The sequence below is a fragment of the Trachemys scripta genome, chromosome 2 (assembly GCF_013100865.1).
Source record: "Trachemys scripta elegans isolate TJP31775 chromosome 2, CAS_Tse_1.0, whole genome shotgun sequence".
NCBI classification, from domain to species: domain Eukaryota; kingdom Metazoa; phylum Chordata; order Testudines; family Emydidae; genus Trachemys; species Trachemys scripta.
In genome coordinates this window covers 73,203,051-73,225,523 of record NC_048299.1, presented here as the reverse complement: position 1 = coordinate 73,225,523, position 22,473 = coordinate 73,203,051, and the positions used below count along the sequence as shown (strand labels likewise).

General features: G+C 44.5%; 1 protein-coding gene across 4 annotated transcripts in view; it reads left to right on the top strand.

Annotated features, from left to right (window-relative positions):
* Positions 1 to 921: 921 nt before the first annotated feature.
* The window catches only part of TCAIM (T cell activation inhibitor, mitochondrial), a 52,466-nt gene continuing 30,914 nt past the window's right edge, over positions 922 to 22,473 (top strand). Inside the window, exons 1-5 of one of the 4 annotated variants that reach the window (XM_034760856.1) lie at positions 922 to 1,058; positions 4,970 to 5,043; positions 14,870 to 15,005; positions 15,672 to 15,825; positions 17,180 to 17,420. In XM_034760856.1, coding sequence (XP_034616747.1) covers positions 5,015 to 5,043; positions 14,870 to 15,005; positions 15,672 to 15,825; positions 17,180 to 17,420 — 560 coding nt within the window. In that variant the 5' untranslated portion in view covers positions 922 to 1,058; positions 4,970 to 5,014. Of the gene's footprint in view, positions 1,059 to 1,549; positions 1,794 to 2,215; positions 2,310 to 2,343; positions 5,044 to 14,869; positions 15,006 to 15,671; positions 15,826 to 17,179; positions 17,421 to 22,473 lie in introns of those variants that run through there. The other 3 variants (XM_034760854.1, XM_034760857.1, XM_034760855.1) reach the window with 3 other exon arrangements.

Genomic DNA, 22,473 nt, shown 5'->3' with positions numbered 1-22,473 from the left:
CTTGGCCCTTGTGCTGTGTCAGGGTCAGGTTCAGTCTCACTGCCAAGTCCCTGTTCCTGGGGGGTGGGGGAGGCTGCAGGGTATTCTCCTACCTCCAAGCAGCCAGTGGCCTGTGCTCCCCACTGCCATGGTGGAGCTTCCACATTTATTATAAAAAAAAAAATCAGAATTTTAAAATATTATGCACAGAATTTGATGCAGAATTCCCTCAGGAATATGTGGCACTGTACAGCTGTGATGGTGGGACTGTGAAGGGGGTGCTGGACAGTAGGGGATCTGTGGGTGGGGGAGCTGGGCAGGGGTATGGTGTGCAGGGTGCTGTGTAGTTGTGATGGGATGTCAGCGGGCGGGGTCTCTAGGCAGGGAGTGCTGGGCATAGGGATCTGTGGGGGAAGTCTCTGAGTGAGGGGGCACTGGCATAAGGGCAGGGCACTGGGCAGGGGTGCAGTGTGGAAGGGGCACACTGGCAGCACAGGGCTGGGCATCTAGTAGTTTGCGGTTTGTAAACAGTGCCCTTGTCCTGGGCTGAGTGGGGCCACTCCCACTGTGCCTCATTGCCCCCAACCGGCCCATCACTCTGTGGATGGCCCCCCCATCACATGCCCTATTTCCCCATTGGGGGCCCACAAATATGTTTGGGGCTGGGCCCACAAAAAGTTAATCCGGCCCTGACCTCAGGGCATACTTTGTATGTTTATTTAAAAGGAATACAATGTTCCCTTTGCTTGCACTTCTAGCTCCCAAATAAATATCAATTGCTGGGTAGCTCCCAAGTATCAGGGGGTAGCCGTGTTAATCTGTATCCACAAAAACAACAAGGCGTCTGGTGGCACCTTAAAGACTAACATTTATTTGGGCATAAGCTTTCGTGAAAACCCCACAATCCCACTTCTGTGGGTTTTTTTACCCACGAAAGCTTACGCCCAAATAAATCTGTTACTCATTAAGGTGCCACCCGCCTCCTGTTGCTGGGTAGCTGCGTTCAGAAGTAGTGAAAGTTGATTTCCAGCTCAGAGAAAGAGCAGCGTGGGGCTCCCCAGCCAGGCCAGCTACTCCCGGTGCGTGGGTGAGGAGACATTGCCAGGCCCCCCACTCCCAAAAGCCCGCGGAAGAAGTTGCAGCGGCGGGAGCTCAGGGGCGTGCGGCTCCGGCGTGTGCGGTTACAGGCAAGGTCTTGGGGCTCACAGGGTGAAACCCCCAACGTTACACGCGCCGTGGGAGCCGCTAAACACCGTCCGGTTCCGCTCGGCTGAAATCACCCGCGCTGGGGTGGGAGTGCGGGGCGGCGGCGTAGCGAGCCTGGGGCCTGCCGGTAACGGTGGGCGGGTTTTCCCCTGCGGGGGGGGGAGCTCGGGAGAGTCCGTTCCTCGGCGTGTGCGGGGCTCGGGGGCCTGGCCCCGCCGTCCCTCGGCACCGGGATCGTTCTGTTCTGCCTCCGAGAATTAAACACCCTCCACCGGGGCGCTCGGGCACTGCAGAGCTCTCGCGCATGCGCGGCTACTTTGACGGATGGGGGTGCGCGCGCGCGGTCTCTTGGTCGCGGGCTGGAGGAACGCGCGAGGTGACGCGGCTGCGCGCGAAGAGGGGCCAGCGCGCGACCCGGAGCGCGGGTGGAGGAGAGGAACCTGCTCGGGAGGTGGGAAGGGGACGGCGGCGACCCCGCCCCTCAGGCCGCTCCCCCTTCGCCTCACTCTCGGGAGGGGGTCACTGAGTGTCGGCTCCCTACGCGCGCGCCCCGCGATGGGGACCGAGCTCCGGCAGGCGGGGGGCGGGGCCGGTGTCACGACGCTGAGGTAAGGGGGCTGGGGGCCTGACGCGGCACGCCGGCTGCTGGTCTCCTGCGTATCTCGGGGAAGTGTCAGGGCCTCAGCTGCCCCCGCGGGGTTCTGCGCTCACGGGCCCTTCCTTGGCCCACGACCCCTGGTGGGGCCAGGCCGGGAGCTGCCCGCTGAACGCGCTAGCGGGCCGGGCCGGGCCGAGACAGCGATCGGTTTCCACGTGACTCGTTTAAAACTTCCCGCGGGATCCCGCTGCTCTGCCGGGCCCGCTGTCCTAGGGAGCGAGGCCGGGGGCGGCGCTTTCCCGTCACACGGTGGCTGGAGCCCCTGCCGCTTTTGAAGGCAGCCCTTTTTGTGTCCGGATTGTAACCCCGGTGTTGTGCGGGGCCAGGTGACTGGCGCTGCCCACGCCCGCCTTGGCTCGGACCCACCCTCAGAGAGACGGGATTTTAAACCACTAACCCCACGGAAACGCAGCCCGCCAGGAGGGGCTGGGCTGCTGTGTCTGAGCGCCCTTCGTGGGGTCTTGGGGTAGGGCGGCTCTGGTCAGGGTCTGGATACAGACTGACCTCCCCTGGGCTGTAATACGTGGGGCTAGTTTAGGAGATGTTGGTGGCCTGTCATATACAAGAGGTCAAGCTACCCATTTCCCTCTGGCCTTATAAGCTTTGGATGGTCAAGAGTTGGAAAACACTTGGCTTGTGTTTTGTAAACTTCTTCTGTATTTACGCTGAGATTGCAGAAGCGTTCTGGCACCCTGCGCTGCTCATCTGGAGACCCAAACTCCTCCCTTCCTATCTCTCACCAGAGGCTTTGATTTGGAACTGCAGTTACATGACTGCATCTCAGATCTGTTACATAATGCAGCATAGGCCCAACAGGTGTCTGTCTGAGGCAGCAAAATGTTTAGTCACTTGTTAATGGTGTGGATTTCAATGGTGTCTTTTAAATATTCCTCTTGGCAAATCAGCCCTGCTTCATTCTCTCTTGCATAGAGCTAAAGACTCACATTTTAGATTTTAATTTTAAGGCAGTTTTTGCAGTCTAGAGATATCTCATGAAGCACCCAGCAAATTCTATTTTAAAAACTTACTCAAGTCTTTGAATTTTTGTAATTGCACTGCTTATGACCACTCTGAATCTGCCTGGGGTAGCAAAAAGCCACAGAACCAGCTCTAGTGTTGTACTCTTAACCTATGGAAATGTTGTAGCTAAAATGTTTATATGAATGTTTTAGTTCATTCTGTATACACTGTTGTTGAAGTAACCATGCTGCATCTGGCCAATTAGGGAAATGGGTAGCTGCTTCAACAGGCATAAGACTAGAATCTACAAAAATCTTTCACCAGATCACATGCTATTTTAAAGAGTGTGTTGGGGTTTTTAAAATTGTTTTAGAAAAGTGATCAAATTGTTGACTTAACTGGTTAACCATAGCCGATTTTGTGCTGCATGAGAAAAGTGAATATTTCCTTTGTATTTAAACTCCTTCAGCTTTTGCCTGTTCATGACATCTGTCACTCTTACTAACATTGGTATACCTGGAATGTTCAGTTGTTCAGTTCAGCATACTGCTGGGAATGCTCACAGCAATCAAGTGCTCAGTTAAATGTGAGAAACTGACAGCAGTGACTTCTTATACACACACTATGCTGCTTCCCTTGAGGAGCCAATTATGCTGAACTATTTCGTGCCTTTCTAAGGGGGAAAAAAAGGCCTACATACATATTAGCCAATACCCTTATACGTGACGTAAGGAAGTGTTTGGCCCTAGATCTATGGAGAATTCCAAAAATATTAAAGCAAAAATTATTAGGGCTCTTTTTAAAAATATATGGTGAATGGACTATTAAAACACAATTTGTTTCAAGCTGCCTAGGTATCACTTGATTAACACTCTATAAAAATTAAAAAAATACATTAAACTTTAAAGACAGATTTGTTGTTTTTTTTTTTTAAATGCAGTAACTTTTTGCATGTCACTCTCCCTTCATGTTACAGTTGAGAAGTAAGGCTCAATAGGACTATGAAACCAAATATATTCACTTTGAGTTCTGAAGTGATAAGGCAAAAATGATGCTTTATTCCCAAAGACTTTGGTGTTACAAGTGGAGTGCAGTATAAATCTAGTTTGTTTGAGGAAAGAAAGTTGTGTTTTGCTCAGACACAACTGTCTTTTGATTAGGGTGCAGATGAAATAATTCTGTGTGTGTTCAGTTGATCAGTTTAATAACATAATTAATACTGTAGCCAACACCAGATGTTTCAGAGGAAGATGCAAGAAAACTGCAGCAGGCAGTTATGAGAGAATCTGCCTCCAGAAATACTCCCTCCTAACCTTCAGTAGTTAGAAATTGGCTTAAGCCCTTCCAAAACTGTTTGGTGGCTTTTGGTTGGTTGGTTGGTTTATTTAGTGTTTATTACAGTAATTCTAGATTTTCTTGTTATCCATACAAAAAATTGCTAATGTCATTTTGAAATCTGTTAAGATTTTTGCCTTGATATCTTATGGTGATGGATTCCATATCTAATTATACATTGTATGAAAAAGTATTTTCTTTTATTGGTTTTGTATCTGCCACCTGTTTTTAAAGGGACACAACCAACTTGAAAACTTTATTTGTTTTGAAAAATTTGAAGTTAAATGTAGCACCTAAGATAACTGGAAGAAGTTTGGGTGGAAAACTGTTTTGCTTTATTTTTGTTTGTTTTTTTTTGGTTTTATTTTGTGGATTTGAGGGCACTTTGTGCATAGTCAATTTCACTGTTTCCCCCTTGTAGTCAGTCAATTTCTCCTGTGCTGAAAAGACAGTTATAAAAAAACAACAGGGAGATTGAAAAACATTTTAAATATATCAAAGGACTTTTTTTAAAAGCCATACTCACCAGAAACTGGAGTATCTTTAAATTATTCTGTTTAAGATTTTCAAATAGTGTCAGTTCATATCCACCTATATTAATACAGAGTACACATTTTATCACATAATTTACTAAAAGTTACTTTTTTCCTGTAGCTTAGGAAAAAATCTAAAAGCATCCTTGTGTAAAACCAAATCCTGCATTGTGGATTTTCTTAATTGTTCATTACCACTGTTACTTAAATTGTAAAACAGTTTTTTAGAGAATTGAAAGGGGGAAATATACATGGACACAATCATTAAATATACTTTCCTTTTGTATTCTTCTTTAAGTGATCTAGCGGATGTCTGAAAGTTGACTTGAGCATAAGCAGTGAGATGTTTTGCCATTTGGGGGCTGTGAGGAGGTAAGACTGATTGCCAAATTAATCTACCCTTTAACTTAGTAATTAAAAGCTGGAGGTTTTGTGTTTAATACTTTTCAATTTTTCTCTGAATCGATCATTTGTTATCCATGTGCCATTTGACATTTTTACCACAATAGCTGCAATATACATTCAGTCATCCAATGGAGGATGAATAGTTAGACACAGGCTAAACAGAACATAGGTTTGAGTATGGCTTTATTGGGTGAAATAAGCTAAAATTAAATATCCAAAATATAACTGAATTCTTATGCTATTAAAGTTCAGCATTACAGATAAAGTGAACTGTAAGGGTAAAGTAAATTACTTTTAACAAAGATATTCAATGCGAAAGCTACAGGAAAAAGTTATGTTTAATGGATTTTGACAACAATCTTCAACAGGGAGTATTATTTCATCAATGATTCTGTCTTGCAATCCTGTTGCATAACACCTTGTAGCAGAGATTGTGTTTGATAATATCTTTCACAATAGTGAGACTGCAGTACTCTTGGGGTAATGATTTTGCTTTTGAACATGAATCCCTGTCTCTTCTTATCCTCCTTAATCTGAATACGGTTTTGGGGAAAATTGATCACTCCTTGAGCAAGAAGCCAAGGACACCTTCTTTGCATTTTTTTCTCTAAATAAATTTTAATTTCTTAATTTCGCCCCACAGTTATGGGATGCCTCAAGATCTGTCTTTCATCTTTTCTGTGTATATTCTTCATTCTGTTACATAGGTTAATTGGTCTGTGAGTGTTCCTCCTTTGAGTAAGTTCAAAATAGTTTTTTGCTAGGATCCTCAGCCTACCTTCTACGATGGTAACATTACATATAGCAGTTTTATTTTTTTTGTTTCCCATCTATCGCCATTTTCTCATTAAGATCTTGGATAAATGTGATTTGTATGTCTCAAGTTAAAAAGGTTATGAGGAAAACCTTGTACTTTAGCCAGAGGTAACTTTTAAAGATGGGAACAGGTAAGGTACAGGGAGCCTAGGCCCCTTGCCAACCAACTATGAAGGGGTAGGCTGCTGACATTCTTGTATGGGTATTATCCATGGATCTTTTTTTTCAGACTATCTTTTGTATGAGCTTTTAACTGTGTCTGATTAAATGTAAAGTACTTAGGAGTGTCTGGAAGGGAAAATCTTTCTCTTACTGCCTCAGAGCCTCCTGGTTACTGCAAAGAAGTTGTATATGGGAGGGGTAACTTTTACGATTGTCCTTTCCTGAATAACTGACCAGTCTCAGTGAAGCTGACCAGTCTCGGTAATTTCACTCTGCTTCTTGACAAAACTAGGAGTAACAGAAGAGGTGGTAGAGTTGTCTCTCTGCCAATACAAGACTGTGTTGCTTTGGTTTACATTTGGTTCACATTTCAAAGGTTATTTTTTTTAACTGTAAGGGCTCCCCATCTTCGTCAGAGAAAGCTTTGTGCTTATCATGGTCAGATGGATTCTTCAAGCCCTGCAAGTTTATTTGAATCTTAAATATTCACCTACCCTTTTTTATTAGCCTCATCAGTTGTTTTGTTGTTAACTAAGCGCAGGGCTTAAATTCAGCCAGAGCCATCCAGAACAGAGCTCTGGTAAATATTTTCAAACCTGCGGGAGCCCTGGCACCAAGCCCCGGGAAATACTTGGGGAGAATTTAAGCCCTGACCAAAGTGTTAGAGATACTGACAAACAAGATCAGGGTCCTTATCTCAACTTGAGAACTCAATACTTGTTTTAAAAAAATTGTTAAAAATAAAATTTAGACATGCACATGAGACTCTGATGTCTGACCTTGTTTTAATTGCTGGATGGAAAGGTATTCACATGAATGAATCTGCTGCCCAAGTGGTGTAAAAGAGATTTGGAGATGACCCTAACATGTTATGGATCTATGCAAGTTCTATTTTAATTTGACTCACTATTTAATGATTTTGGAAAAGAAAAGATGGCTCCCAAAGACCAAACCATCTGGATGTTAACTTCATATTGCACTGACTTTCTCTTAAGTTATTTGATTTTCAGAATATCCATATTTGCACAGATCTTGGCTTGTAAAACGTTCTTGGATCATCTTTCTTGGGTTTGTTGATGATAGTTTTACTAGATCTCATAATATTTGAACTAACTGCAATTTGACTATGGTGTTTGTTTGCAAAGGCATTTGGCAAGTGCAATAAAACTTGATTGATTGATCTCCATTTTGGTCATCTTATTTCAGCCTTGCAAAATTATCAAGGTAATTTTAACAGTCCAGGCACATACTCTCCTCCCCAACTCCCCTCCCCCTCCCCAAAAAAACAAAAAAAATCTGTTAGCCAACTTCTTTTATAGGATAGGAGTAGACAAAAAGAAATGTTAATCACAATTTATTCTCCAGTAAAATTACTCACCCCAGAAAATCAGGTGAATGGAGTTTTATAAGGCTGTCTTATTATTTTTATATGGTCATAATTTCTATGTGAAAGATATGCAGTTATGCCTCTTAGGTTTCATTTATTTGCCTGTCTCGAGTTTATCAACCTCTGACCATACTATGATTTTTGTCTGTCTTGCATTTAATTTTGTGAAGTGTGGGGTTTTGGGGGCGGGGAGGGGGAGGGTTGGTCTATAGTTTTAAATGTATACAGTGTCTTTCATTTAAAGTGTTTTACTGCTGAACAGAACTGAAGTGCTCTTCCATCAGCATTCACATTCAGTTTGAAACTAAGATGATGAAGGAAAAATGACTTCTCATGGTAAATTAATTAGTATGCTATGTGAGATCAGTCGGGAAGGAAAAATTCCATTGTTAAACATTTACCATTTACATGCTGCACTTGGTATTTATAAATGTGCTGTCCTGTTCATTTAACACGACAACTCAGACAACTTTGTACTATGGTCAGAAACCTTAGTGATCTTTTACCCAGAATTTGCCTTTTCCTCTCATTTCTCTAATCTGCCGTGCAAGTCTGCTCTTTGTCATTTCCAGAATGTTGCCAGAATTTGCCCTTACTTCAGCTCTGCCTCTAAAACTTAAAGACACACTATCTCCCATTTGCCCACTACTTGCTCTTACAACCTCGAACTCTCTCCTTTAATTGTCCACAATTGAAGCTTACCCTTTAACTTGTGCTTTCTGATCTATCTAAATTTCTTCATCCAAACACTCCCTCTCTTCAAATCTTCCTTTATACAATCTTCTTCATCTATGATGGAAATTAAATCTGTCAATATCCCTCCTCTTCCCTGTTCTTGCCTCTTTCCTCACTTTCAGCACTCTCGTTTTCAAATAAGCTTATTTTCTTTCACTCCAATCTACCTCCTTATATCATTTTGTCTTCTATACAAGAATATGCTTGGGAAATGAAGTAAGTTTGCTCAGGATTAAGAATAGCCATGGGCATGTGGTTCTCAGAAGTGAACAAGGGATGCCTTCTCTGTGTTGAAATATGATTATTTCTTCTTCAAGTGCGTGTTCATGTCAATTCCAATTAGGTGTGCACGTGCCACATGCACAGCAGCCAGAAGGTTTTTCCTCTAGCAGCCTCCGTTGGGTTGGCCTGGGTGCCCTCTGTGGTCGCGCCTTCATTGCGCTCACTGTAGGGCCCTGCCGACCCGCCATCCCCTCAGTTCCTTCTTACCACCTGTGACAGTTAGCCTGAATGCTCGTGGCTCTTGCTCTGCAAGTGCAATTCCCCTAGTTTCTTTAACTTCTTTGTGTAAATAGTTCATATATAGAGTATAGTTAGTGTTAGTTTTAGATAAGGTTTAGTTGGGGGGTGCACCCTTTGGTTCCCCCCGTGATGGGTTGGATCACAGAAACCCCCTTGGGGGCTGCCAACTGATGTGCTAAGACTACTTCTACCCCTGCTTTCCCTGCCAGCTTGGGACTCCAGCACCCTGTCTTGTTGAGCCAGACACATCAGTCTGCTCTAACACAGACCCAGGGTCTGAACCACGTGCCCCAAAGCTGCAGACTTAGCTGAAAGCATCTTACAGAACTATTCCTGTCTTTAACACTCAGATGCCCAACTCCCAATGGAGTCTAAACCCCAAATAAATCCGTTTTACTCATAAATTGTTCGCCCTCTATAACACTGATAGAGAGAGATGCACAGCTATTTGCACCCCCCCCCAGTATTAATACATACTCTGGGTTAATTAATAAGTAAAAAGTGATTTTATTAAATACAAAAAGTAGGATTTAAGTGGTTTCAAGTAATAGCAGACAGAACAAAGAGAATTATGAAGCAAAATAAGATAGAACACGCAAGTCTAATATGTATGTCTAATAAAACTTAATACAGATAAAAACCTCACCTTCAGAGGAATTCCAGTAAACTTCCTTTTACAGACTAGTCTCCATTTAGTCTGGGTCCAGCAATCACTCACACCCCCTATAGTTACTGTCCTTTGTTCCAGTTTCTTTCAGGTATCCTTGGGGGTGGAGAGGCTCTCTCTTTAGCCAGCTGAAGACAAAATGGAGGGGTCTCCCAGGGGTTTAAATAGACTTTCTCTTGTGGGTGGAGACCATCTCCTCTCTCCTATGCAAAGTCCAGCTCCAAGATGGAGTTTTGGAGTCACATGGGCAAGTCACATGTCCATGCATGACTCAGTTTTTACAGGCAGCAGCCATTGTTTACATGCTACCTTGAACGTCCTCAGGTAGACTTCTTATGTGGATTGGAGCCTTCCAAGATTCACTGTCCTTTAAGTAATTCTTGATTTGACATTCCTTTCTCAAGAAGCTGACCAAATGCTTTACAAAAGCTTCTTAGAAATCAAACAAGTACACAGCCAGTATTCATAACTTCGAATACAACAATGACACATGCATACAAATAGGAGGAATGTATTCAGTAAATCATTACCTTTACAGAGATATGTTACATGGCATGTGTAGCATAAAACATATTCCAATTATGTCATATATACATTCATAAGCATATTTCCATAAAGCTTCATGGGGTACACCATCACACTCCCCCTTTTTTCCCTGATACTGGGGCATGCCTCAGTCCCCAGGGTTTAAACCCTGCATAGACTGTGGCAAGCATATGCCAAAAAGTGACCCTCATGTTTCCTGCCTGAAGTGTCTGGAGGAAGGCCACCTCAAGGAGCGCTGCAAAATCTGCAGAGGTTTTCGGTTGCGGACCCAAAAAGAGAGGGAGCAGCACCTCAAAGTATTGCTAAATGAGGTTGCTTTGGATGCCCATTCGGACCCCTGCTCAGCGGAGCCAACGCTGAGCACTTCGGCACCAGGGCACAGTGCCCTGGAACCGTCAGGACACGAGTCGGCACTGAGAAAGGACTCCAATAGAGACTCTCGGCACCAGCAGGCATCTCCTCATAGGAGCTCTGCGCACTCTTATTCTCCAGTCCCGCACAAGAAGAGAAGACCTGAGAGGGGACGCTCCACCACGCCCAGAGTAGCGCTGAAGGAGCACGCCGCTATGAGACCCACATCGGGCCACACAAGCTCGGCATCCACATTGAAGGTTGCGTTGACTCCAGACTCTCCCTAGGACCAGTTGAGTCTGGACCCCCTCCCCTCCCCTGTCTGGGAGAACTGTGACTTGCAAATAACATCCACACTGGAGACATTCGAGGCAACTGAAGACCTGATCACCCTCACAGCACTGCTGCCGCGCCTCCTCCTCCCCCCCCCCCAAACAGGACAGGACGCCTGCAGCGGTCTCAGCACCACCCATGAGACCTGGGCGCCATCCAGGGGCAAACCGGCGATAATGCCATGCTGATTGCCATCCCCTCGGCACCGATCACCGGTGCCATCAACAAGCGTGCAGGTAGGGGAGCTGCACCAGTCCCCTAGCCCTAGATGCCGCTCTCCAGCACAGATGCACTCTGCTCCTCCGTGGTCATCTTATACAGAGTCCTCGGAGTCAGAAACAGAGTCCTACTGCTCCCGGTCCAGGAGGAGCAGGAGTTAGATCCCACGGACAAGGATACCATCTCCAACCGAGACCGTAGCCGGGTCAGTGGCAGCCCCCTGCCCAGTGACCATTTTGGACCCCTGGACCTTCTGCCAGTGCCAGAGTCACTGGTCCTATTCTAGGTCGGCGACGTATGTGCCCTCAGCCTCCCAGATGGTCGCTGTACCTCTGGCGTCAATGTCAGCCGTGCTCGTGGGGCACTGACAGCGGCACCAGCCTTGGCTGCCCTGGTACCAGCTGCACCACAAGATCCCCTCAGTGCCGGGGATAGCGAGCAGGAACCACTCCCGACTAGGGCCTTGTCGTCCTTCTCGCCTGACAAGGCAGTGGTTTGCACATCAATGGCCCCAGCCCTAGAGGAGGGTGCTCCAACAATTGATGCACAGGGTAGCGCAAAATGTGGGCACCCAGACTGAGGAGGTGGTCGAGTCCTCTGACCCGATGGAGGACATCCTTGCTCCTTCTGGTCCCTCCTCTATCGCCCTGCCTCTGATATGGACCATACAAGAGACCACTAAGATTTGGCAGACTCCAGTCTCTTTGCCACCAACGGCAAAGTGGAATGAGTGGAGGTATTTCATTCCCTTTAAAGGGTTCGGGCACCTCTATACCCACCCTCCCCTAGACTCCCTAGTGGTAGCCAAGGCGAATGAGCGGGAGCGGCAAGGCTGCTAGGGCCCCTTCCCAAAAAATTGGGAGGCAAAAAAGATGGGCCTCTGGGAGGAAAATTTGTGTCACTGGGGGGCTACAATTCTAGGTCTCTATCCACCAGGCTGTCCTCGGCAGGTACAATTACAACTCCTGCAGAGTGATGGCCGAATTCACAGAGTTGTTGCCGGAGGACTCCAGGGAAGAATTCTCTCTAGTGGCGTAAGGAAAGCTGGTTTCTCTGAGTCTCACTTCAGGCAGCCCTTGATGTGGCAGACTTACTGGGTATAGCCATGAGATGGAGCACCTAGCTACAGGGGTCTGGGCTTCCTTATGAGGTCCAGCAAACAATTCAAGACCTCCCCTTTGAGGGTTCGGCCTTGTTTTCGGAGAAAAACTTCATAGCCTGAAAGACTCAAGGGCCACCCTCAAGTCTCTGGGCCTCACCACTCCGGCAAACCAGTGGAAACATTTTAAGCCACAGCCCCCCGACCTTGTTTATACCAGCTTCAAAATAGGCAGGACTTCTCCCGCAGGTGGGATGGAAACAACAGAAAGAGGCCCCACTCTTCCGGCCAGGGCTCTGGTCAGGCAAAGCAGTCTGCTGGCCAGAAGCAGACCTTGTGAAGATGCGCCATGGGGCAACGCACTAGTCTGGACACTGGATCCATACCACCTTACCTTCTCGTGCTGACTGTCCCCTTTCTTCCCTGTGTGGGCCTGTATTACATCGGATCGCTGGGTACTCCGCATGGTTGAAAGGGGATAGTCCCACCATTTCTGTGCCCTTCCATCCCCCTTCCCTGTCCCTCTTCAGGGACCCTGATCATGAGCAACTCCTCATACAAGAGGTGCACTTGCTCTTGTTGCTTGGGCAGTGGAAGAGGTTCCTCTGGAGCTGAAGGGTTAGGGCTTCTATTCCCGGTATTTCCCAAAACCAGAAGCCAAAGGCGGCCTCAGGCCCATTCTAGACCTGAAAGATCTCAACAAGTTTATGAAGAAACTGAAGTTCCCCATGGTCTCTTTGGCCGCCATTATCCCTTCCTTGGATCCAGGGGACTGGTATGCCACCCTTGACTTGAAGGATGCTTACTTTCACATTTAGATTATGCTGTCCCACAGAAGGTACCTCAGATTCATGGTGAACTTCAAGCACTACTAGTTCACAGTCCTCCCATTTGGCCTGTCAGCGGCTCCTCAAGTGTTTACCAAGTACATTGCAGTTGTGGCTGTGTTCCTGCGCAAGCGATAGGTACAGGTGTTTCCGTACCTCGACGACTGGCTAATCAAGGGCCGCTTCAGGATGCAAGTGGAGGCACAACTTGGCTTCATCAGAGCAACTTTCGACGAACTGAGCCGTCTTCTCAATGCGCAAAAATCAACTCTGTCTCCCGTTTAGCAGATAGAGTTTATAGGAGTGGTACTAGACTCCACACAGGCCACAGCGTACCTCCTGGAATCACGGTTCCGGTCCCTGGGTGACAACATTCAAAACCTCAGACAGTTCCCTACAACCACAGCAAGGAATTTCCTGAAGCTTCTGGGACACATGGCCGCTTGTACCTATGTAGTACAGCACGCTAGACTCAGACTCGGGCCTCTTCAGGTGTGGCTAGCCTCGGTGTATCGCCCAGTTCAGGGTGGTCTGAACAAGATCGTCACTCTGCCTCATCCAGTCCTCAACTCCCTCCTGTGGTGGCTCGACCTGCAGGTAAGGTAGGCCGGGCCCTCCTTCACCAGACCTCACCCATCCCTTTTGCTGGTGATGGATGTGTCAGCATTGGGGTGGGGGGGCACACCTGGAAGACCTCAGGACACAAGGTCTCTGGTCCTAGGCGGAGCTCTCCCTTCACATCAACATCAGAGATTTGAAAGCAGTCCGCCTAGCATGCCAGACCTTCCGAGTTCATCTGGAGGGGAAATGTGTATCAGTCATGACAGACAACATGACAGTGATGTTTTATATAAATAGACGGAGGTGCACGCTCCTCTCCCCTGTGCCAGGAACCCCTTAGACTGTGGGACTTTTGCATAGCTCACTTGATCCTCCCTGGGGTAAAGAACGAGTTGGCAGACTATCTCAGCAGGTTGTTCCACGGCCATGAGTGGTCCTTGCACCCGGATGTTGTGAACTTTATTTTTCAACTCTATCTATCTCCTGCCCCTCCGCTCACAGCGCACTCCACGAGGGCACAGGCTTCATCAGCTGTATTCCTGGTGCATGTTCCATCCCAGGAAATATGCAGAGCAGCGACATGGTCATCAATACACATTTTTGCCTCGCATTGCGCTGTTACCCAGCAGGCCCGAGATGATGCAGCCTTTGGTAGAGCAGTGCTACAGTCAGTGAACCTTTGAGCTCTGACCCCACCTCCAAAATTTGGGCTTGGTAATCCACTTAATTGGAATTGACATGAACAAGCACTTGAAGAAAAAACGGTTACTTACCTTCTCGTTACTGTTATTCAAGATGTGTTGTTCATGTCTATTCCAATACCCACCCTCCTACCCATTTGTCCGAGCAGCCAGCAAGACGGAACTGAGGGGGTGGATGGTAGACAGGCCCCTATATTGAGCACCATAAAGGTGCGACCCCAGGGGCCACCCGGGCCAACCCAACAAAGGCCACTAGGAGAAAAACCTTCCAGCTGCCATTCATGCAGTGCACACACACCTAATTGGAACAGACATGAACAACACATCTCAAAGAACAACAGTTACAAGAAGGTAAGTAACTGAGGGTTTTTTTTAGCCCAGAACTAATGCTTTGTTTTTATAGCACTTTTCATCCAAGAATAGCAAAGTGCTTTACAAATATTAAACTTCTTAGCTACTTTCGCACCTTCAAGTTATGGGCATTGACTTTGAGAAACAATTCCAAGATGGCAACCCTTAGTACCGCTGACTATTCCAATCACCAGTGTTTAAAAGAAGTATTTGTGTGGAGGATTTCATATATGAACTTATAACATGCATACCTTACCTTCTCCAAATACCACTTTTTGAATGCCACTAATCAGAATTAGCATCAACCATCTTTGTAACACAGTAGGCCTGTTCTGGTTAAATAGGATTTTGTAGATCCCATGGGACAAAATCCAGCCTTCTAGTATGGCTTATTTTTAAGTGATTGTATTTCATATGAGTGTTTGCACCATTTTGGTAACATTTCTTTTATGTAGTTTATATTACTTTTTCATATAGTGGTTACTTTAATACATAAAGATTTTATTACCTTGGTAGGTTGTGTCTGGAGAAAATATTGCTACAGTGGGTTCTTCAGACAAGACCTTTGTCAGGTGCTGAAGCCGTCAATGCTCTCAGACCTTTCTATTTTGCTGTGCATCCAGATTTCTTTGGCCAGCATCCCAGAGAAAGGGTAAAAATATATTTTTGTTTCTAATGGTGTTTTCATTTATATGGTATATGAAGAATGGAAGTATGTTATTAGTTTAGTTTTTACGCTGTCAAAGTTTGATCTACATATTGTAGAATTAAAATGATTGATATTGGTGATTAGGAAAATAGAACTTTAACAAGAAAGTGTCCAGCAAATTCTTATAATTTGGACAAAGTATATCCCCAAACTCACTAATCAGCCTTTCACTATGCATTGCTGTCTCTGACAATCTGGAATCTTGATCCATACAAAACATAGAACTAATGCAACACTCCATTTTATTTTTTTAAAACCTATGACAACCCTTACAAAGAATGACCTTTTACTTTTAATCAAACCTAATTTTTACCTGGTTTTGGAAGCTATCTTGAACATTATATATGCCTTAACTTCCGTTTACCCTTATCTACCATCAAGTCAGCTATTCATGCAATGAAGACAATTTTTTAATAAAATTACTCAGTCACCTTTCTATTTGGAATACATTGATGTGTTTTCGTGGAATTGTGAACTATGTTTAATATTTCGAAATTTAGTTGTATCTTATTAAACTAACACTGTTAGCCTACTTTTAAATAAATATGCTATGTTGAGAAAGCGGACAAAATTAAGTATTTACAGTGGCTCTTATTTTGTTTTCTACAGGAAATCAATGAAAACTCTCTTAAGAGGTTAAATGGCTATTTGGAGAATCTCCAGAAACCAGGATTTAAGTCTTTTAAGCCAACTCAACTCACTTTTTATGTGAGAGATACAGAACAAAACTCTTCTGATGTCCAAGAATCCTTCAGTGCTGCAGGTGCCTTTTTTATCTGACAATTTCTCTTGCAAAATTAAATACTGAAAATCCTTTCCATAGTTTTGTACTCTTCACACCTTTTATAGTGCCTTATCTAATACCCATTGATGTCAATTGGCATTGGATCAGGCCCCTAAAGGCCATCCCAAGTAATTACACATTTTTCTAATGGAAAATCTTTATTAAGAGAGAGTGATTATAATGGGTTTAAATGTAACTAGGAGTCCAGTCAATAATCTTACAATGAAATTGAAATAATACCCTGAAATACTTGCCAGATATCAATGCTTTTAATTCAACTGTCTGTGTATAACTTGAAGATAGTTTAGGGTGTTGCTTTTATTTTCTCATTATTTGGTCCAGCTGTAGCATGTAGACTCTCAGTATGTTATAGAAGTGCTGAATGACCTAGAGTAGCAGGGGTACATTTTAAAGTGCAATTTGTAAATTTCAGTTAATATTCGCTTAAGAGAACATACAGTGTTTCACTGGCAAGTTTGGTATGCTTGTCTCTGAATTTTCTTCAGATTTTTTACAATTTTGTCTAATGAAGTGTTAGTCTGTATTTTAATTCATGTTCTGTTTTCTTATGGTCAGAAAATTCTCACATAAATGAATTTTGAGTGATCCTTCTGCTAGAAGAAGAAAATCAAACTAGCCGGCAGAGAAAAATAGTGGTATATTTGAGCCACTTAGATATAAGAAAAAAGGGGGGTTGTTTAGTAGTTGGAACAGGGGGGACTGGGTCTATGTGGTTCTGTTCCTGCTTTTGCCACTGACTTGCTGTAACACTGTGCGAGTCAGTTAACATCTCTGTGCCTTAGTTTACACCTCTGTAGAATATGTGTAATGCTTGTCTCTGGAATTTCATAGGTGTTGAGGCTTACTGTTTGTGAAGTAGTCTTAGATCCTTGCCTGTCTACAGTATATTTAATCCAAAGTAGTATTTTTTTGTTAATAAATCTTACATAAAGGGCTCTCGGACAAAACTGTTGGAGTTAAAGCAATAGAAGTGTTTGCACCTCCGTCAACTTTATTTTCTATTTGTCACAATTGCAGATAAGCTTCAGATTCACCCATTGAGCCAAATAGTTGAAATATCCTAGTAGTTATAGCTCTGGACTTGTACAGTTGTAAATATTAAACTATATTCTGATGCCTTCTGCCATGATAATAGTTTGAAATCTACAGTACTTGTTAAATAAATGTTATAATTTCACTTTGAAATTAATCATATAATACATGTATGGTTTGTTTTAGCTTTAAGACAAGAATGAAACAATGTGAATGCATCTAAAAGCTCAGCTGTTCAGTTGAATACAGTATTAATTGTTTTGAGGGTTGCGTTTTATAGGTTTTCGAGCCGTCAGTTTTACTTTGCACACCAGGGACTTATTAAGCACAGTATTGGACATTCTCAACTCCTGCAGCTTATCTACTGAGCATGTCCAAAGTGTGAACTCTCAGCCTCACAAAGAAGTAAAAGGGACATTTTACAGGCCTATCAAATGGGACAAGACTTACTACTCATTTACTGGATTCAAGGATCCTGAGGAAGAACTAGAACAAGCCCAGAGGGTGGAAATTACTCTAATGTAGGTAAAGGTTTTTATTTAACTAAACTAGTGTTTTGTAATATACCATATATACTCGTTCATAAGCCGAATATTTTTGGTAAAAAAGTGAAGCATCAAAGAGCGGGGGTTGGCTTATAAATGGGTCGACACCAAAATTTGATGATTTTAAACTCTATGGAATCATTGAATTGAATATCTAATACATTGTCGTTTTGTTTACCTGGAGTGTCTGCAGGCATGGAGCCCCTCAGCTCCCATTGGCTGGGAACGGCGAACCGCGGCCACAGGGAGCTGAGGGGCTCCATGCCTGCAGACACTCCAAGTAAACAAAACAGCCCGACTCGCCAGCGGCTTACCCTGATGGCCGGGAGCCAAAGTTTGCCAACCCCTGAAATATAGGATCGGCTTATGAAAGGGTCATACAGTTTTTGCTATTTTTACCTAACCATCTTGGGGTGTCAGCTTATAAATGAACGGGATAATGAGTGAATATATACGGTACTTTAAGTAGTCTGATTTTAGTAGTGGTAAAATAAGTTAAGAATTTTTGACAAACTGCTAAATTTTTATCACTCCCTCCAAGTATTGTTCTTTACCTGACAGTGATGTAATTGACCAGTGTTCAAATGAGCAACTGCAGTAATCATAGACTCTGGTGAACGATGGGCAAACAGGCAAGGAATGTTTAATCCTAGTTTTTCATTGGTTTGCTGTGGAATACCACTTAGATTCATCAGGGAAATCAACAGATTTCAAGTGTTATAACTCAGTCAGTACTCTGTCTCTTGTAATTTACTTAGAGCTTTCGGAACACAAAATAATGAATTTAAATCTATACAAGTCAAGACATTAATTGGGCACCATGTTATAGAGCCCTATAAAAATGCTCTATATCTGTATAGTGTGGTTTTTGCAGTGCCTATCATTTTTTTGTGTATAAACTTCTAACATCTGTTTCAGCCTTAGGGCATCATCTTAAATATCCAAAGGTTTGGCAATTTAATATATGCAGTTAACTTACACTACATGCAATATGTTGTGATTTAGAAATCAACTGCTGAAAATTGCTTAGTATTCTTAATAATCCTGAATGAGCTTACTACTAATTTCTGAAGAAATAAACGCTGATCATGAGACACTTCAAAAATGACTGAATTAAAACAAAAAAGGCATTATACAATTTAATTTTTAGTCCCTTGAATATAACAACGCAAAATGTGTGGTGTTTATGCCAAGTGCCAAACTAATTAGAATGTAAGCTCTTCAGGGCAGAGAGCATGATACCTAGCACATAAGGTCATTGTACTACTGCAAAACACATAACAGATCTAAGTTGTACATGAGTTTTGTTTTCTGTCTGTGTGTAATTGTACATCCTTTTCTTCTATATCACGGGCCAGTTATGATTACTTCATAATTTGTATAAATTGTCATTTGAAGAGGGACCTTTTTCTTGTATCTGTTTTATTTTCATGCTTGAGTTTAGTACTTTTTCTTAGCGATGGAGTATAATATTGCTCTTGTAAAAACAAGAAACTGCAATCAATCAGTTGTGTATAGAGGGCATTTGGATAACTGAAATAGTTTAAAAGGGTAAATAGAGTAAAGGAGATCATTAAGTATCTCTTAGAAATAATTGATTTTAATCTCTGAATGTCTCAAATATTTTTCCAGTTATAGCAAAAGCTCTGCCAGGTTTCTGACCAGTATTACAGCTATCATTTACTATTTTGTTTTGAGGACAATATACATTGTTGACTTAGGACATCTCTACACTGAGACTTCACACTCTGGCTTGCCATGTAGGAATCTACAGCACATTAGCTGACCGCTCACTGGCTGGCTATGCGGACTGCTACTGTGCACTAATAGTTCCAGAGTGTTGTCTCCATGTGGGCAAGCCCTGAGAAGTCCATCTGCTGCTTGAAGTTACACCAAAATTACAGTTCAGTCAAAATACCTTCCTGTGAGCAACTGAATCCCCATCACTGTTAAGAAGGGTTAAAGGCCAGTTGGGCATATTCACTCCACGTGGGTGGAAATGAAATAGTTATCAACCAGAGAGGGGGGACAAAAAAAATTCGGGGATAACTCAGCAGACACCTGGGCCTTATAAATAGGCTGAGAGAGTTCAGTGTTGGGGAGAAAGCCACAGGAAGCAGGTAGGTCGTTTCTGCAAAGAGCCAAAGTGCCAGATACTGGTAGAGGCTAGAGGCCTCAGGAAGGTTTAGATTCAGTGGGCCAGTGCTTGATACCAGAACTGAGGAAAGGCAGTGAAACCCCACGAAAGGGTTAAGTGCAGGGCCCAGAGAATAGATTGATTTTTTGGTCGTTTGGATTACGCTTGAATGTTTCGTTAAACTGAAAGGGATTTGGACTAGTCGCTTCTCAGCCAGAGGGCTGAATGGCCTGCAAAGACAGGCAGCCTACAGGGGGCTCTGTGTGGTCATAGTGCCCCTCAGGTTTGGCATGGCTGCTCTTCTGTCTCCATCTGTGGAGGGATGGATGGGCCAAACCTGAGTGGTGCTGTGACAGTATGTCAGGTCACAATGCTCGTAGCGGGGAGCAGAGCCAAGCCAAGCTCCACAGGACAGGAGCTGCGACTGCAGGGTGGCCTCAGTGTGGGCTTTATTCAAATTCACAATTACCATGAACGCTAATGCTATGATTTTGACACAGCCATCACAATCAGGGCAAAATACTGGCTAATGGTATGGATTCAGCTCAGAAAACAAGTTCATATAAGGTGTGGCATCTGAAATATCACTAAAATATGGAATGTGATATAGTGGAATAATTTTTATCTCATGTTATTTTAGGATTGTAAAATAATGCTCTAGTATTACTAGTGTATATTTGCATTTTGCTATTCACATTTGTGCAGCACAAAAATAATGGGCTATTTTTAATACTGTAGATGTGGCCTTAATTGTATTTATGTGCACTGCACACAACTGCTAAGACCTGAGATTTTGTACTCAATAGATCCCTCTCTTTTGGTTCATTGGGCCTGGTAAAAGCACCCACAGTTTTAAAATTGTGCTGTTGGGCTCACTTCACATTGTCCTTGCTTAGATATTTAGATTGCCCTGTTTCCCTCTCCTGCCCCCCAGCCATCCTATATGTTCCAGAAGTCAATTCATTCCTGCTGGTTATCAATGATGAAGGAACCCTACAACTGTGACCTCTACTCATCAGTGTTCATCCTAGCTCATGTGAGGTATCAAAGTATTTCATCCCTCATATCTCTCCCCCACTCTATTATATCCTTTGGCTCTGGTGTCAGTTTCCTTAAATTTAAAAACAAAACACACCACAACCTTGTGTTAGTCTTCAGAGGCACTGACTTCTGACGGAGTTGTTTTAGAGCTGCTCGTGTAAACCACACCAGTCTTCAGGCCTCTATCTTTCAGTCCCCTCAGAACAGCTAGAGTAATAGAGCTGCATCTCTAATACTACCAGAGGTTTCAGAGCAGCTTGTGTGGCAGTTGGTGCACAGCTTTTGAGGAGCTCAAGTTCTCACTTACAGATACATCAGAGGCATTCAGCAGCTTCAGTCACTTTTGACTCATTCCCTTTGGAATGTCACTGAGCTTCATAGACTGATCTTAATGCAAGGGCATCTTCAGTGCTCTTAAGACCTTGCTCCTTCCAGTGTGAAAAGAGTGTACATCACTGCTGCGCTTTATCTTTGAAGCACCAGTGGCACACTTCTCAGCACATTTTCTGGATCACGTGTTGTGTGGTGTGTTTTCTGTCTGCTTCCCTTTCTCTTTGAGTGAGAGGGGCCTCTGCAGCTTTAAAAAATGTGTATGTAGTCATACAATATCCATCACAAGTAGGCATGACTACTGTGTCTTGGTTCAGTGAGGATCACGCTTGACTAGGCTGTGAGATGATCACAGATGTCAATTTGAGTCATTAGGTCCCAGAGGGAGCTGCTCCTTACAAATTCCAGTGCTTCTGATAAGTCTGGAGAGAATTTGGCCTTAAATGAGTCAAAACTGATACCCCATGCTTCACATCAGGGCAGGCCTTAGGGGTGAGCGACCTGGGCAACCCGCCCAAGGTGCTGTAGTCAGGAGGGTACCATGGTGAAGAGGCAAGGGTCTCAGTTTCCCCCTTGCTGCCTGCGGAGTGCAGCCTGGCATGACAGAAGCGCCCACCTCCTTGCTCCGGAGCAGATGCCCCCTGCTTGCCACTACACCTGGTTTCCCAGCCCACCCTCTCAGTCCCACCTCTGACTCTGCAAGCCGATGAGCTCTTCCCCTGCATTCTTTGGGACTGTCCCAGCCTGGGCCATTCCTCCTTCCATGAGTGGCCTGAATGAAAGCAGTGCTGCCCAATAGAAGGTGAGTGTGGCATCTCAGCCGGCCAATGGGAACTAGAAGTTGCTGGCCTCTTTTGGTTTGGGAGAGGAAGGAAGCTGAAATTGCAAGAGAAAGAGATGAGTAAGTATGGGGGAGGTGGTTTCCTGACCCCATGTCCCAGCTCTCGGCCTCCCAGGGCTTCCAGCTCCTCCTCCACCCAGGGTCCCAGGAGGATCCCCCCTATACCCCAGCTCCCAGGAAACCCCTCTGCCCCCCAGGTGCCAGCCTCCCAGTTCTCAGGACCCCCATTCTCCCCAGGGTGCCCCCCAGGTCTTTGAGGTCCCATTCCCCTATTCCACACTCTGACCACCCAATTTCCCAGCTCTCAGGGGCTCCCCCTTTCACTTATCCCAAAGGGAGGTGTCAGTGCAGGGGGTTGGGGATATTTCAGGAGCGAACCTTCCACCATCACCACTCACCCTAGCTATCTCCAGTGCACTGGAATGTTTGCATTTTAACCTTCCCTGTCCCCCCAATAGCCTCCCTTCTCTGGGAGTGGGAAGGGGTATTTGAATATTGGGGATGCTCAGTATTGGGTTGTGGGGAGAGATCTGTCCTTTTGGAGCCCCCATGTCACTACCCCACCCCTGCCTTCCCACACAAGCAGACTATCTGTACTCCTCTGGTTCCCTCACCCCTTTCTGGGGCTCTCTCGTCACCAGGCTCCCCTGCCACCACAGCTCTCTGGTTCCCTCCTGTCG